The following is a 16,385-nucleotide window of genomic DNA, read 5'->3' on the forward strand; positions in this document are numbered from 1 at the left end:
TTGATCGGCCGAATCACATACGGGAGCTCGAAAAATATCGCGACGGTGGAAAACAAAACACGACCGGTCGCGTCAACGCCTACTGACGTTTTTCCCTTACCAATATTTTACCGATTTCAATAAACTTTTCATGGCATCACTGTTAAAAAAATCAGCCGTTTGGATGCGTTCAATCGAAAGTTAGACACTATTTTCTGTGGTGCATTTTTTCGAGTACAGGCCGATAACAGTTTTGATTTTTTTAGTTTCTTTACTTCTGTTGCGTAACTCGGTCAGAAATAAATCAATGTGGAGAGAAAGGTCACCTGGGCAGTTATTTAATTTTAGTAGCATTGTCAAGATACCTACGTCAGTGAAGTTCATGAGGAGAAAAAAAGTCATGAATGAATAATTTTGGATACAAGTTTCGATGCAATTTAAGAGTAATTCAAGGTCGAATTCCTGTAAGATGTCCAGCTACTTTCTGTATGTTTAGTTGTAGGTTGGCGCATGTCTTGAAAAGAGCCTCGTTTATTCTGGTGAAAGAAATCAAGCCTAACTTTACCAAACACCGTATCTAACAAAATCCACGAACGGAGAAAATCGAAGTGGAAGTTCGCTGTTCCCATAGCAACTCATACATTGAGCATTTAAGAAACTTGAAAAATTCGGGTATTTTGTCACAAATCTGCTCCAAAGTGTATTTAAGTGTATACATCCGCACTTCACAAAGGTATTCTACTTCCAACTGTTCGCTAAACTACTGACTTTTCGGCTCTTCGTATTTGACCAGTGTTGCCAGTTTCACTAAAAACCGCTCGAACAGTGAGTGATACAAGTAGTTCTTAACGAAATCCAGTGCCTCATGTGAAAACCCCTTTTTTCTTTACATATGTTACATACGGTGTTTCGTAAAGTTAGGCTTAAAATGTTTCCGCTGAGAATTCTTCAAGAATACTCCAGAGCTCTCAACAGAGAAATTTTAGATAGAATACTGGGCAATTTTGTGAAAACACTAGTGAAGCTCAGCAATTATTGTCAAAACTACAGTAATTACTTCTACGCAGAAAGAAAATCTGATTACTACACTTGGGGAACGTCCATAAATAACGTCACGCTTTTAGGGGGGAGGGGGGTTCAGTAAAGTGTGACAACCCATACAAAAATTTCAGAGGTCCCATACTGTAACACAAAATGAAAGCGTTACCTTTTAATAGATTTATTGAAATTCAACTTTATAAAATTAGTTACAATAAAAATGATTTCATCCGTTCGGGATGCTGGATTCCACTACCTTACGTCTCAGTGCCGCAGTATCGAGCTCACCGCTCCGCTGTGATCCCTCGCCGTTCTTCGCAATCCTCTCAGACGGATCGATGAGTGCTGCTTCGGTCGGAGAATGAGTGTTACGATCGGATCTGTACTTTAGTTTGTTACAATACAAAAAGTGTGACATAGGGGGGAGGGGGGTTGAAAATGGGCAATTTTTGCGTGACGTAATTTATGGACGCTCCCTTGATGTAAATATTAGAACGTTCAAATTTCCATTTCATTTCATTTGATTTTACACAAAATAATTTCTTGCACGCAAAATTGTAAGCAAGCTATATACTGCAGGCAACCTGTGATTTTACAATCCGATGGAGAATTGTGTTGCAAGCGATCGAGGTCATTTTGTTACGGCGAACTCGATGTTACAATATTATGAACAGTGTAGAAGTTTTCGAACTCTCGATCCTGCTTTTCAACATTGCCTGGGAAGCCGATAATAAGCCGATAAGAAGCCGATAATAATTTAAGATTTGCACGAAATCCGGTAAATTTGGTTATTTTGCGGACAACATGTACAGAATGAAATTCTGAAAACTACACTTGACGTAAATTTTAAAACGTTCAACATTCCATTTCATTTCATTTGATTTTACATGAAATAATTGTTTGCCTGCAAAGTTGTAATCATGCTTCATACTGTAGACAACCTGTAATTTTACATTCCGATGAAGAGTTGTGTTGAAAGCGATGGAGGTCAATTTGTTACAGTGAACTCGATGTAACAATTTTGAACTGTGTGCACATTATCGCCAGAACTTTCGGAATGGTGGCGCAAAGCTGTACACTCGCCTGATACACTAAACAGCAATGGTCGGACTGGTGGTGAATTGCATAGCATAGAATCACATAGAATGGAGCACCATGAACAATTGCACAAATCGTGGATGGAGTTACATTGTCGCAAAGATGAGTATATTCATTGCCATTTTAGGTGTCGCTGCTATCTGCAATAGCATTGACCCACTCATCGCCACAGACCTTGCCAAGTCCGTGCAAGCATTTTCATTAAATTTTATCATTAACTTGAAGGGAGTCCAGTACTGAAATAGCTTCCAATTGAATAATAGACGAAAGGATAGTAAACATAACGAGTCATTAAAAGATGTATGATTATGTTATAATGTAGGGAACAATCGCGTAATCGGAAAGATCTCACCAGGTTTCATCTCGTCGGACTATCGCCTCGATTTCTTCATTTCCTAACTGCAAGACAAATTTTCTTCACTTTTCGTTCAATATTTACTTTGTTACTTTTCGCAAAAAAAAAAGAACTTTCAAAAAAGCAGAACACACCATAGATTAAAATTAATTGAACACACGCTCCACAACATAATTACTTTTTAAATTAAAGCGCCTATGTACTAAACAGGCAAGCAACGTAACACAACTTTGGTACACTTCGGCTATGATATCAGCCTCAAGGTAGCACCAAACATTTTCTTCCCGAACGCACTACAAGCTAGGATAAGGATGCGTCACGTAGTCAGCCGATTTGAGACCATTTTGCTGTCAAACGGAGACCAGTCGCTGATTGGTCGAAAATGATATCCGTTTGCTGCGATCAGATCGCTTTGTTGATCTCACCAGGTTTCATCTCGTCGGACTATCGCCTCGATTTCTTCATTTCCTAACTGCAAGACAAATTTTCTTCACTTTTCGTTCAATATTTACTTTGTTACTTTTCGCAAAAAAAAAAGAACTTTCAAAAAAGCAGAACACACCATAGATTAAAATTAATTGAACACACGCTCCACAACATAATTACTTTTTAAATTAAAGCGCCTATGTACTAAACAGGCAAGCAACGTAACACAACTTTGGTACACTTCGGCTATGATATCAGCCTCAAGGTAGCACCAAACATTTTCTTCCCGAACGCACTACAAGCTAGGATAAGGATGCGTCACGTAGTCAGCCGATTTGAGACCATTTTGCTGTCAAACGGAGACCAGTCGCTGATTGGTCGAAAATGATATCCGTTTGCTGCGATCAGATCGCTTTGTTGTTGGTTTGGCCGTGTTGCTAGTTTAAAGGTTTAGCATGTGATACCAATATTCAAAATCATTGCATTTTTCTATTCAAGTTTAATCGACTCAAATACGTCAGCATTCAAATGTAAATCAACCTAAAGTGAATTGCATGTCTGAACATTGATATAATTCATTGATTTGGTACAAAATCATTTCATTTTTTAATATATTTCACTATAAATGAAAGAACTTTTCATTTGAAAGCAATTTTTCTTGCAAGTTATGCTATTCCAATTGTAATAAGTGATTTACGGCGCGAAATATGCATCCAAATTTCAATCGTTAAATTTAAATTGAGTGAAAGATTTGGATTAAAATAAAGCGGCGGCACTGGATTTTCATCTACGCACCAAATGCACCATGTACAAAACGCTAATAAGACCGGTAATCCTCTACGGGCACGAGACATGGACCATGCTCGAGGAGGACCTGCAAGCACTCGGAGTTTTCGAGCGACGCGTGCTAAGGACGATCTTCGGCGGTGTGCAGGAGAACGGTGTGTGGCGGAGAAGAATGAACCACGAGCTCGCTGCACTTTACGGCGAACCCAGCATCCAGAAGGTGGTCAAAGCCGGAAGGATACGGTGGGCAGGGCATGTTGCCGGACAACAACCCTGCAAAGCTGGTGTTTGCAACTGATCCGGTTGGCACAAGAAGGCGTGGAGCGCAGAGAGCACGATGGGCGGACCAGGTGGAGCGTGACTTGGCGAGCATCGGGCGCGACCGAGGATGGAGAGCGGCAGCCACGAACCGTGTATTATGGAGAAATATAGTTGATTAAGTTTTATCTTGAATTTGATGTAATACTAAATAAATGAAATGAATGTGTGCCATCAGTAATTTCATGCTCCCATATTCATCTTATTCGAAAACATGCGATTACGGCACCGATTGATACCGTTCTTTTTGTTTTCATGCTTGCTCACTTCTAACAAAAAATACAAACATATGAAACAAAACAAACAACGGTTCAATCCTTTGTTTTTCGTAGGATGAAAATGGGAGCCACATGCTTAATAAGGGAACCAATACCCAACATGTCAACTACGACAGCATTCATCTCGGAAGTAGTTTCATGATAGACGGGGATACCTGCGTGGTAGAGCAACTCGTCTACCTCGGAATCAAACTAACGGCTGACAACAACAAATGTGATTAACGACTCACGACTCACAAAGGCTCATCATCTGAGGAATCATGCTGCTAAAGAAAGATCTATCTTCGCACCAAATATAGGTATCATGCATAAAACCCTCATACGATCTGTGGTCTGTAGGCATGAGACCTCGACCATGATCCAGAAGGATCTGCACGCACTTGGAGTATTCGAACGACGAGTACTAAGGATGGCTTTTAGTGGTGCACTAGAGAACGGTGTGGGACAAACTGAGGATACATTAGATAAATTTGATGCTTTGCAAACAAATGTTATGAACATGCTAATCGACAATGTCATTTTGTTTCGAATATTTAATGCAGGGTTTTGTTTTTTCAATGCACATTATTCTCCCTGATAAGGATAGATCAGTAACAGTAAACAGTAATGCATGGTTTTGATTTTATTTATTATTTTATACGATTTTTTATTTAACTCATTATTCCGAAAATATGTCATTTCAAACCAGCAGCTTTTTCTTGTCAAGAGTGAAATGACTTCATTTGCCTCCTCGTGGTTTTTTTTTCTGTAAACTGAATAGCATTTTATAACTGACTTAAACCACCCTGATCCCGGAAATAGCTTCTCACCACCAACTGACATTCCTGCTGGATTCTGGTCTGCTGGTGACTGTGGAAAGCCAGTATAACAACATCATCATGGAAAATGAAGAACGTGACTTTGGCCACTCTTTGTCAACGTATGCGCCACCATCACGGCCAGCAAAGAATGTGAAAGGCACTTGGAATATTTGTATAGTCGGGTGCTTTTGTGTAAGAGTAATGGTGGTCTGCAACCGCACAGCAAGGCCACTTGAGCTTTATTCAAATGCCTACGGAAAAATCTCAGTGCTGGTTTTCCGTTTTTGTTTTCTTTTTTAATGAGAATGAAATCATAATAATTTTTGAAATATTGAAGCTGTACTGACTCTCTGAGAAGTAATGATTATGTTATGCTTTGTTGTTTTTATAATTTTTATTTTCTTTTTGTAAAAGTATCTGCAATAAAAAAGAATAAAAATATTACTTACCATTTTCATCTCCTATGATGGAACTGGCTTGAACCAGAGCGCTTCCTTGAGTGAATCTTCGGCCTACTTCGCTTAGGTCCAGCATAGCACAAATGCTCACTACGATCCACAAATAATAATACTGCTTTGTCACGTATTTTGCCATTATTATATCCTCTACTCTCTTGTGAAATCCAGCTCCCACACTCTCTTACTATAATATTTTAGAAATGATCCAGCAAAAATATAAGTAAGAAAAATCACTTTCGCACTAATCTTCCGCTCAATCTGCACGGAAAATCCCAGACGCTGTGATTAGCTACTCTTCGGGGCGTATATTTTTCCTTTCACATTTTTTTCACGCAACACTTAACGATATCTTTTCTTTCGCCTTCGAAATACCGTTTGGAAGGACATTTCCGCGTAATTTTATAAAAGCATCAGCCACCGCGGCGCTGTGCTCAACCGACCCCTCGCAAAGGCTTCGTCGATTTCTCGGCTTACGTTTTTTTCTACGGCCGTTTTTCTTCCACACAATTTTGCGGCGCTCGAACTAACTTCCTGCTCATGGGAAAAGCAACCACTTGTGGTTAAATCTTTCACTCAACACAATCTCGGTGGTGGACCTGCCTTTCGGGGTCCGAGTTAAAATAACACGTATTTTGGGGAGCTTGTCTTCTTCTTCATTTTTTCATCCATTTTGCCGAAAGAAAACACACAAACCACGATTCTGATTGCCTTACTGGGGAGCCTTTCTTCTCAGTATTCGCCTAATATGGTATGATCCTTTTATTTTCTATTTTTTTGTCGTCGAGTGAGCGGGATGACGTGACATTGGATTTCCGCCGCAGAACGCTCGATCCACATAATCCATTACCGTTGGCTCAGTGTCGTCGGTGTCCTGTCTGGCATCTTAGATAACGAAACCATTGTCGTCATGGGAAATGACATTTCTCTCACCAACAGCTACACAGATTTCTGCCACCAGATTGACGAAATAAATCCTATCGATTTCACTTATTCCGATTTTTTTTTGGATCGAGATGATGAACTACGGAAGGCTGCGGATGAAGAACGAAGAAAGAAAAAGATTGTTAATAAACAATTTACGCTTTTTGGATGTAGGCAAATTTGTTGATCGAAATGGGAAACAGTTATTTCTGTAGCCGTAGTTTAGTTTTATGAGATTATAGTAAATAACACAAATTCTTATATTTCTAAATTTATCAAATTCGATTGATGACGTTCTTTTAGTAGATATTCAACACCAGGATAGTTCATCTCGGGAACTACGGTTTAGGTAACCTTCCGAAGGAACAACTTACATATTTGTAAGTTGGTTGGGAGTGGGATTCGATCCCAGGTCCTCGACGTTATAGTCATGTGTTCTAACCATCCAGATCCGCTCGACATTTTTCGTATAATAATTGTGCCAACTTTTAACATAAAAAAATCCATGATTAGATACAAATGAAAAAGCGCTCTAGCTCTTTGTTTCGAATGGGACAACAATTGAAGCACTCAAAGGAGCACCTTGCTGAACAGTGGAGGTGGTAACCTTCTGGGAACTGCATACCCCGAAGTCCATTTTCTTCCAATGGATTCATAATCGGTTCCTGGTAGAATACATTAACCGGTAGAATACATTAACATACAGAAAGGAACAGGAGTTTGCCTTTCAATCCACTCACCCAAGTGCCTAAGTTTCATCATCGTAGCTCCTTGTTGAAGCCAGCACATGGCTCGAGTAAATATGTGCTGAAGATGCACAACGCAGCTAGATGATAAAAACCGAAAAAAGCACATCCCGCTTACTAGAAGCTCAGCGCGGATCCCAACCTAACAGAATTATTCGCATCTACCCTCCGTGGTGCTATGGATTGGCCAGGAAAAGCGCGAAGCACATGCATTACTGGGTTTCCTCCTTCCACCCAACTGCCTGGGCGTCCGACAGCTAAGCGATGTGGCGGGAAGCAGCATTAAATAAAAATATTTTCATTTCTCATAATTATCATAATATGATGAGAAGCGCGCTGTTTGTTCCGGTTTCCACTCGCACATCGCTTTCTGTAGGAAAATTGTGTGGAAATCTTTTTGCTGTTGGATTTGGTGAAACTGAGCGAGCGTGTTTCCTAATGTGATGTAAATAATTATTTGGGGATTTGCGGGATTCAAGGGAACAAAAAATTTGCATAATACAATTCACGGTCGTGATGATGCGTGTTACAGAGGAGCTTAGAGCAGTCGTTCTCATATGGGGATTTACTTCTCAACATTCTGTTTTAACTCTGAATTCGTCATTGGCATCATCTTCATCATCAACTTTTCAGAAATAGTTTTTTTCATTCACATAGTATCAAAAAACGACACAAGAAGAGACAGTTAAAGTTAGACAAAACAATTTACCGAAAACGTTAGTATTCTTACAGAAACGTAAGTATTCATACACAAACTTTATAAAGACACATTTGTTAAATATTAACTACCAATCACAGTTTTCTCTTGAGGAAGATACTATCTCCGTGTCAAAACGTCGGGTGAATAATAAAACTTGTTTTCAAAGCCTAAGACTGCGTAGATAACAATTGGATTAACTTCGTCTAAATAAAAAAAGTATGAACTCGTCAATTAGGATTTTATCATGAAGAATAAGTGAAACGAAAACTACAATCATCCCTAATTTATTGGTAAACCAAGCAATGAATGGAACTAAAATTTATCTCCGGAGTGAGCCAACAGTGTACCCAAACCGCATTGATGATGAATAATATACTGGTAATCCCACCAGAGCTGCATATCGTTGATACAAAGTCATTTTATCGTTCATTCCACATGTGAAGAGTTCCACCTAATTTGAAAAATGCGCATCAATACGATAAGGAGCTTTTCGAATGATGTATATTATTTCGCAAAGCCAATATAAAATACACATTGGGATAAACAAATAACCAAATACTGCTGCTGATGGTGATGATGATGACGCATTATAATTAGTTGATAAGCCACTTTTCTCGCCGCTTTTCAATGAATCGTCGCCACGCTTGCAGGCGGCTTATTATAATTCGACTAATATATGTGGCTTTTGAATACCTCAAGCTCCTCCCATTTATCGGTATTCATTCACCGCCATAAAAGTGGACTCCGGATTGGAAGTTAACAAATGAGATCGCCTGGGCGTTCAGTGGGAGTGTCGATAAGAAGATTGAAATAAACGGTGATTATTTCGCATTAAACTTAAATATATTAGCCGTAAGTAGGTGTTAGTCATAGACGAATAAATGCCATGTAATTAATTTCTTGGATGGATGTTAGTTAATATAGACGTGAAATATTGTATCCATAATCCATAATTCTCATATCATGTATGAGTAACTCTCGCTGAGACCGGCCCACTATTTACACCTTGGCATTGAAAATGTTTCTCGTGCTCGAGTACTCGCCAAAAAGAGTGAAGAAAACGCAATATTTTCTGTTTGGATGAGCCACTGCGACCAGTATTTAGATCTTTTGTGGCAATAGCCGTATCATAAGTATTTGGTGCATGTCGTACTACTCCATTATCATTGTGAGGCAATGAAGCATCGAATTCTGTACAGTTCTTGATTTGTCACCTCAGAGGTTCGAGAAATCGAATGCGATGAAAAAGTACCGTTTTCATGGGGATATACATCCCAGCGAAAGTGCGCCCCTAATCATACATAATAGATTCTATTTCTGAGAAAAACAAAACGGTAGAACTGATATTTGACCATGCATCCATGCAGGACAACATAGAAAATCCCGGGGCTTTAGGTTTGTTGCAAACCTCTGTCAAATTAAAGAATGTGTTCGGTAATAAGAACTCACGTGAGTCCTTGTATTACCAGTACTTATCAGTCGTTAGTAGGTTTTTACGCAATTAGGTACGCAAAGCATGTTTGTTTTCCTTACATCAAGTGTATGGCGAGGGAAAACCAAGTCTTTAACTATCCGTAAGGCAAAATAAATGCAATTTTAGAAACTGTGACTAGTAACAAGGGCTTTGTACTATGAATCCTTATTATCAAAACGCATTACCCTAGCTTAACAAGTTGTATGTCGCCAGGGTTCAGTTTGGTTAAGTTTACTCCGTAACGCATCCCAAAAAGGTGATCTACCCATGTTACGGGCTTCGTTAAAGATCGAGCATGTATCAAACCCCCTTCACCATTCATCCCTCAGCACGGGTCGCCTAACACCTTGGATTGAGGTTTCCTGTTTGGTGGACTTTTACCCCCGGAACAGGGGGTCCGTAGTGCGCCGTAAGCCGTTAACTACACGAGCAAAACGCATTTACAATTTCGGTGGATGCCTTGTGTTGCGATAACATTTCGCATCCATAAAATGTCCTATACATCCCGCTAAGTGGGGACATAGTTTCTTTCAACGTATATTATAAGAATAAGAATAGGAGATAGAAGTAACAAGCATAGTGGACAACCCATCCAATACAGTTGGATAGAAAATCCCCGGGAAATTACAGTAAGCGTAGAGTGCATGGCGTTATATAATAGTAAACATAACGGCCCACAAAGGTCCAATTTTGGGAAAAGCTGGCAGAAAATAAATTTTTGAAAATGTCCTTAATGAGTTACAGTACATCGATCATTCATCCATAGCATCAGCAGCATTGACTAGCTTTTAAAGAATTTGGAAATATTTATTTTGTATCTGATTACAGCACTCACTAGCAGTGGAGCGGTCTGGTGTGATGGTTAGAACACTTGACTATCACGCCGAAGACCTGGGATCGATTCCTACTCCCGACAACCTCACAAAATGTGGGTTCTTCCTTCGGAAGGGAAGTAAAACGTGGGTTCCGAGATGAACTAGCCTAGGGCTAAAAATCTCGTAAATACAGATAAAAAAAAGCACTGACTAGCTGCTGTTCGAAAAAATACTGAATTTTTGATAAAGAACAAGGACGAATTCAACTACTACAAAATAACACTTCTGTCATTAGTAAAAGAAACTCTTACACTTGCATTTCAAAGTATCTTACAATTCGCTCCCCTGGAATATTCCGTTCAAATGCTCGTTCAAGTATGCAGAATTGATTGAGGAAAAATATATCTGCCAAGAGCTGCCAAAACATTAGCGCCATGATTCATTTTGGCAAAAACTAGAGAACTACTCGATTTGGGAGTTTTTGCCAGGTATTTTTTAATCTGAACCACTGTGCAGCCCTGATGATATCATTACATTTGTCCATGGGCTATTTTCATTACATGACTGCTCTTATTTCAATTATATGAGAACTTCATCGAGCGGTCCTCACACCAAGATATTTGCTGAACGTCGTACTGCCAGATATTAGGTTTTAAATAAGTTCTGTTCTTGTTAATTAAGTATCATCTCAGATTGTTTGTCGTTTCAATATTTGACTAGTTTTTAAGATTCATTTATTGTTACATTTGAGAAAAGATATGGGGTTTTTACGCTTTCTTGTTCTTGGCATAATGTGGCTGGCTCAAGGAAGCTTTTCCTCATCCCACTACATTCATTAAGACTACAAAGGTCAGATGATATAAGCAAATACAAATACAAATACAAATACAAATACAAACATCCTGTTGTGCCTAGCTTGAAAATTCTTGAAAATAAAAAGGGTAAATGCCGGTCACACGTTTGCTTCATAAGCAGATGGTCATGGGTTCGATCCCAGCCCCGGCACTTTCGTCAGTTGCTTTTTCCCCCTGAGAGCAGCTGACACTGACCCTCTCCTGAGCCCATGGCTCAAATGGACCCAGATACATGGACATCGGCGAACGGCATAATGGACCCCCAATCGAACTGGAAAAAGGAACAACAGCCACACATCAACATCCTTGTGTTCATCATCCTACCATGATGGAATAGCAAGTGAAAGCAGCGTAACGGCAACCAGTTCGATATAGTAGAATTAGAATATAATACATTTAGGCTCTGTACAAAGTGTAAGTAACAGCTTCCAATTGGAATCGTTCACACAGTTCCCTAGTGGACAAAAGAGCTGTAAATTAGGTTAAGCGATTGAAGAATAGAAAGAAGGGTGAAAAATTTCAATTAAAAAGTTATACTAAAATACTAACAAACTAAGTGCAGGCTGGTAACCAATCTGATAACCCACTTACTTTCATTAAGATATAATATTTTTCAAGCACGCATTCGGTTAAAGTATAAAGGGCAACGAATGGCTACTGACAGGAACAACTTTACCATGCAGGGGGGAAAAACTTATGGCTTTAGTTTGTTGCTCTGTATAGAAGCATAAGGGAGCAGATAGTCGCCCAACAGACGAGAACTTTACAATTTCGCTTCTTGGGAGGGTTATAAGATTTTTTTATTTTCTGAATCTCTAGTTCGAACAAATCAAAACCTGAAGTTTTCCGGAATGAAGCAAATTTAAGCGAAGAAAAACCCGTAGCATTTGATGCTGCAATGGGAGCGAGAAGTATTCATTTTGGTTCATCTAATATGGCACCACATACAATGACTGTTCTTGCTAAAGTACCCTGATTGTGCAGATCGACTTTAAACTTTAAAGGCATGATATTTATTTTTAGAATTTTGTGCATTCTGATTCACATACGAACAAAAATTTCAAAATGAATTTATTTCTTTAATCTGAAAGTGAGGCTGGGTTGCTACAAGTGAAGATTGTTCAGTGTCCACCAATTTAAATCTATGTTCAATATCGTAATTCAATTACATAAGCATTGATGGACACCCTTTTCATTTCATTCTATATGATGCTAGGATACTGGTTTAGCTACATCAGATACCAACTCAATGGTTTCATTTGAGGCTTAAAGCATTGTCCAGTTAGAATCCGGACGCAGATAATCACTTATATCTCAGGAGTGGAATAACAAACAGAAAACCCAAGTAACACAATTTGTTATAATACTGTATATAATACATGTTTCATACAAACGTCCATTTTTTGTTTCATAGATGGGAAACGTATTTTCATACACTTATATAACCGAAAAAGCGCAAAAAATGGCGGTTTATAAAACATCTTTGATGTTACTGAAGATGTTTTTCAATACATTCTTATAACATAAAATTATGTATCGAATATGTTCTCAGCAACATCATAACAACTTACTTATTGCTGGCACGAAATTAATATTCGTTAACCACGCACAGCAAATAAATATGGCATCGTTTATTAATGCAGTTTTAAGTGATGGCTCAAAATAATTTTCAGGCCTTATATCGTTTGTAATTTACCATCTTGGGCACTTTGACTTAATTTCATGTGCCGTTCAAAATTGATGGTGAAATAAGCACTTTTCCTCGTCATAAATTCATTCGCTTTCCATCGGATTGGAAATAAGAAGAGAAGTTTTTTTTACATCTCTGTGGTTTGTAAGAAATTTTCAAACAAATTTTCAGACATGCAATATGGTGGTTCTTGACAAAGTACCGTCAGAATGTTTTGGGATGTCATTTTCAATTGTGATGTATTAATGATGTTATTTTAGACTGTAGAATTTGTGTTCGTTATCAATAAGGAAATTATATTATTTCATTACATATTTAAACTGTTCCAGATGGACAATTATTGGCAGAAACATCAGCAGATGAACAAACGGCTATATATAAAAATGGTAGTGTGAAACTTTTTAGCAGGCACTGTAATTGGTCTGGCCTGATATACGGAAGAACTCAAAGTTCTAGAAATACGCTCAAATTACGACTGCTATACATCTTAATAACATGTTTGTCGAATACTACTAGAATCGAATGAAATACATTAAAAAAACATCATAGCAACGTATTTTGAACATCTACTTCCCAATAGCATACGACGATGTCATTTTTGGTTTTGGATGACCTGTTTTGAACATAGGTATAACAATAACAAAGTTGGAGTGAGTTTACTAGAACGAATACCCATTAATTGTTTTCGTATGTTTCACGGGATAAAAAATAGTGTAAGAACTGTGCTAATAAGTGAGATTTAGCCGCCACGTAAGTACCCCCAGTGATTTTTAGGTGACGGGAGGCCTGCCATGCAAATAAAGTTAAATGTTGCGCCCATCTTTCGAGCCATGGTGGCTGTGGTCTGCTTGGTGGTCTGCGCCAAGTTTTTTAGAGACTATTAAACATACCTACCCTTTTGTTACCCCGTTTAGCATACTTGTAGCGGGATCAAACCGCAAAGCATAAAGTTAAAGTTGCTTTAGTATTTGGATTGCCTTAAATTTATAAGTGAAAGAGATGTTTCTTAAATAATGCTCAAATCAGTGAGAAGAGATAGCAAACTGATAATGTTGTACATTAACGTATTTAGTACGTAAAAACAACGTTTTAATAACATGTTCGTGCTCAAAGGTTATAACTATGTGCCACTGATGTTATACATATCATCTTCAATTGAAGGAAAACGATGACACAAATATCTTGTGTAACCAACGTTAAATTTACGTTATTTTAACTTGTAGTGACGATGATAACATTTTTCAGTAACTTGTTATTGCCAAACACAGTTAAAACTTGATTTCAACATAATATGTGTAGAAATACGATTATAGTACTATACTACAACGTCTTTTTTAAAGTTTATTCTCAAAGATGTTTTCTGTGTTACTTGGGAAGGTGAAGCCCTCAAAACAAAGATAATTTACTGTAGTTTCATGGAAAAATATCATTAAAATTATTTCATTTAATTTTTAATACATTTTCTCATTTTTTCCGTGATTACTTCCTTAAAAATCTGCACAATGGTAGTAAATTTTAACAACAACCCCTTCGGCGGATTTGTTTAACAATCAGGTCATCTCTGTAGTGTCCTGGGACCCTCTACCAATCTGATTAGGATTCCAAAGAAACTTTGCCAAATATTTCTCTTCTTGCGAAATTAAGGGCTATTCAGTGAATTCCAAAGAAGCGAAATTTGAGTGTTGTTTCGTTAATAAACACTATCCAACAGTGATGACACCACTACACATCTCAGACTGTCGTGATAGCTCACCAAATTGGCTCAAACCTCTACAGATCCCTTGTGTGCATTTTCGAAAAGCAGCACGCGATTCTTGAGGTTATCATCTTTGTACACATTTCGACACTGATTTTTCATTTGGGCCTAACGGACATTTTCGAGTTCTCTTCATCGATCCTCTCTTTGTGTTATCACAGAATGTGTATGGGGCTGTCCATAAACCACGTGGTCATGAGGGGGGGGGGGGGGGTTCGGCCAATGACAATTTTGTATGGACAAATAAAAAAATTTGTATGGACCAATGACCACGCGGGGGGGGGGGGGGGGGTTTGAAAAGTCCCAAAAAATGACCACGTGGTTTATGGACAGCCCCTATTGAGTTTTCCAAAGATTTTTTGGTTGAAATGCGAAGTAGACGACTACATGTTGCTATAGAAAGAAAAAGAATAATGATTTTGTTTGTTTTGATAAAGTTATTAGCGGAAGAGAGAGTCGACGAAGAGAAATCGATCAAGTCAGTTAGGCCCTTATGAAAAATCATTGTCGATTTGGTGTCAAAATCGTGATGTGAGAAAACGATGTCCAGAGCTCGAACTTCCTGGCAAATCTTGAAATTCCAAGCAGATTTATCCATGAACATAAACTTCAATCTTGCTTGGGCACTTCCTCATGGCATGGTTAACCTTCATCCAGCCAACGTACATTTTCCACCTTCGGAAAAGCACAAAAATGGTCATAACTTTTTTGTTTTTCGATGGATTTTGATGAAATTTTCACAACTTCCCGAAAAACTCTTCTAGTTTTTGATGCCGGGGACATGGGTGCCTGGTCCACATGGTTCCGGAGTTATTCCGGATTGTCTTGGGGTACCAAAATTGGCCACATACTTTGCGCAAAGTATATCTCAAGATCCCGATGAGATAGAAGTATAGTGTCTTCGGCGAATTTGTTCAGCAGGTTAAGAACTAACTGGCAACGACGACTTTGGTTCGTGATTCGGCCGCTAGGCGGCGCCAGTGTCAAAAATGTTCAAACCCTCATATCTCAGAAACCTGATAAGATAGGATGATACTGTCTTCGGCAAAATTCTTCAGCAAGCTCAGAACTATCTGATAGTAAAGTCTTTGGTTTGAGATTTATCCGCTAGATGGCGCCTTGTGTCTGACAAATTCTAACACGTATATCTCGATACCCTAATGAGGTACAAGCATGCCGTTTTCAGCAAAGTTGATCAGCAGGCTAAGAACTATCTGGCAATGGCGTCTTTGATTCGAGAATCGTTCGCTAGGTGGCGGCAGGGTAAAAAAGGTTCAAACTTCTATATCTCAGAATCCTGATAAGATAGAATGATGCTGTCTTCAACAAAGTTCTTCAGCTAGCTAAAAACTGTCTGATAATTGAGTCTTTGATTTGTGATTTATTTGTAAACACGTGTGTCTCGTTACTGTTATATGTTAAAAACATGGCGTATTCTGTAAAATTGTTCGGCGTGTTGAGAACTATCCGAGAATGGTGACGCTAGGGGACACTAGCAATCAAAACATTCAAACAATGTTATCTCAAAACTCGGAAAACATCCAGCAAATTGTTCCGAAAGTTAAGAGGAAGTAAGACGTATCTGGCGTCCTTGGTTCTGATATTATTCGATAGGTTTCGTCTAATATTAAGAAAATACTTGTATGAACACCCTAATGAACAAGAAATATTCCATTTCCAGCATAGTTGCTCAGCAAGCTAAGAACCATTTGGCAGGATAGTAGACGGTCGAGTACGGTGGTACAAGAGGCAATACTCTAACACCGTCTTTGACCCCCTGCAGACAAGTTTTGTCACCCTACAATATTGCTTCTTTTGCTCCGTTTTTTCTTCCGGGAATGTCTCCGGGAATTTCTACAGGATCTCATTCGGGAATTTTTCCAGGAATTTCTC

The 16,385-nt window shown here is 38.6% G+C and overlaps 1 protein-coding gene across 2 annotated transcripts in view; it reads right to left on the bottom strand.

Annotated features, from left to right (window-relative positions):
• Positions 1-16,385, bottom strand: part of LOC115262186 (hemicentin-2) — a 116,296-nt gene that overhangs the window by 83,370 nt on the left and 16,541 nt on the right. For both annotated transcript variants that reach the window (XM_062858447.1, XM_062858448.1), the window contains exon 2: positions 5,528-6,567. In XM_062858447.1, the coding sequence (XP_062714431.1) occupies positions 5,528-5,672 (145 nt within the window). In that variant the 5' untranslated portion in view covers positions 5,673-6,567. The remainder of the gene's footprint in view (positions 1-5,527; positions 6,568-16,385) is intronic.

This window comes from Aedes albopictus, chromosome 3, assembly GCF_035046485.1.
Source record: "Aedes albopictus strain Foshan chromosome 3, AalbF5, whole genome shotgun sequence".
NCBI lineage: Eukaryota > Metazoa > Arthropoda > Insecta > Diptera > Culicidae > Aedes > Aedes albopictus.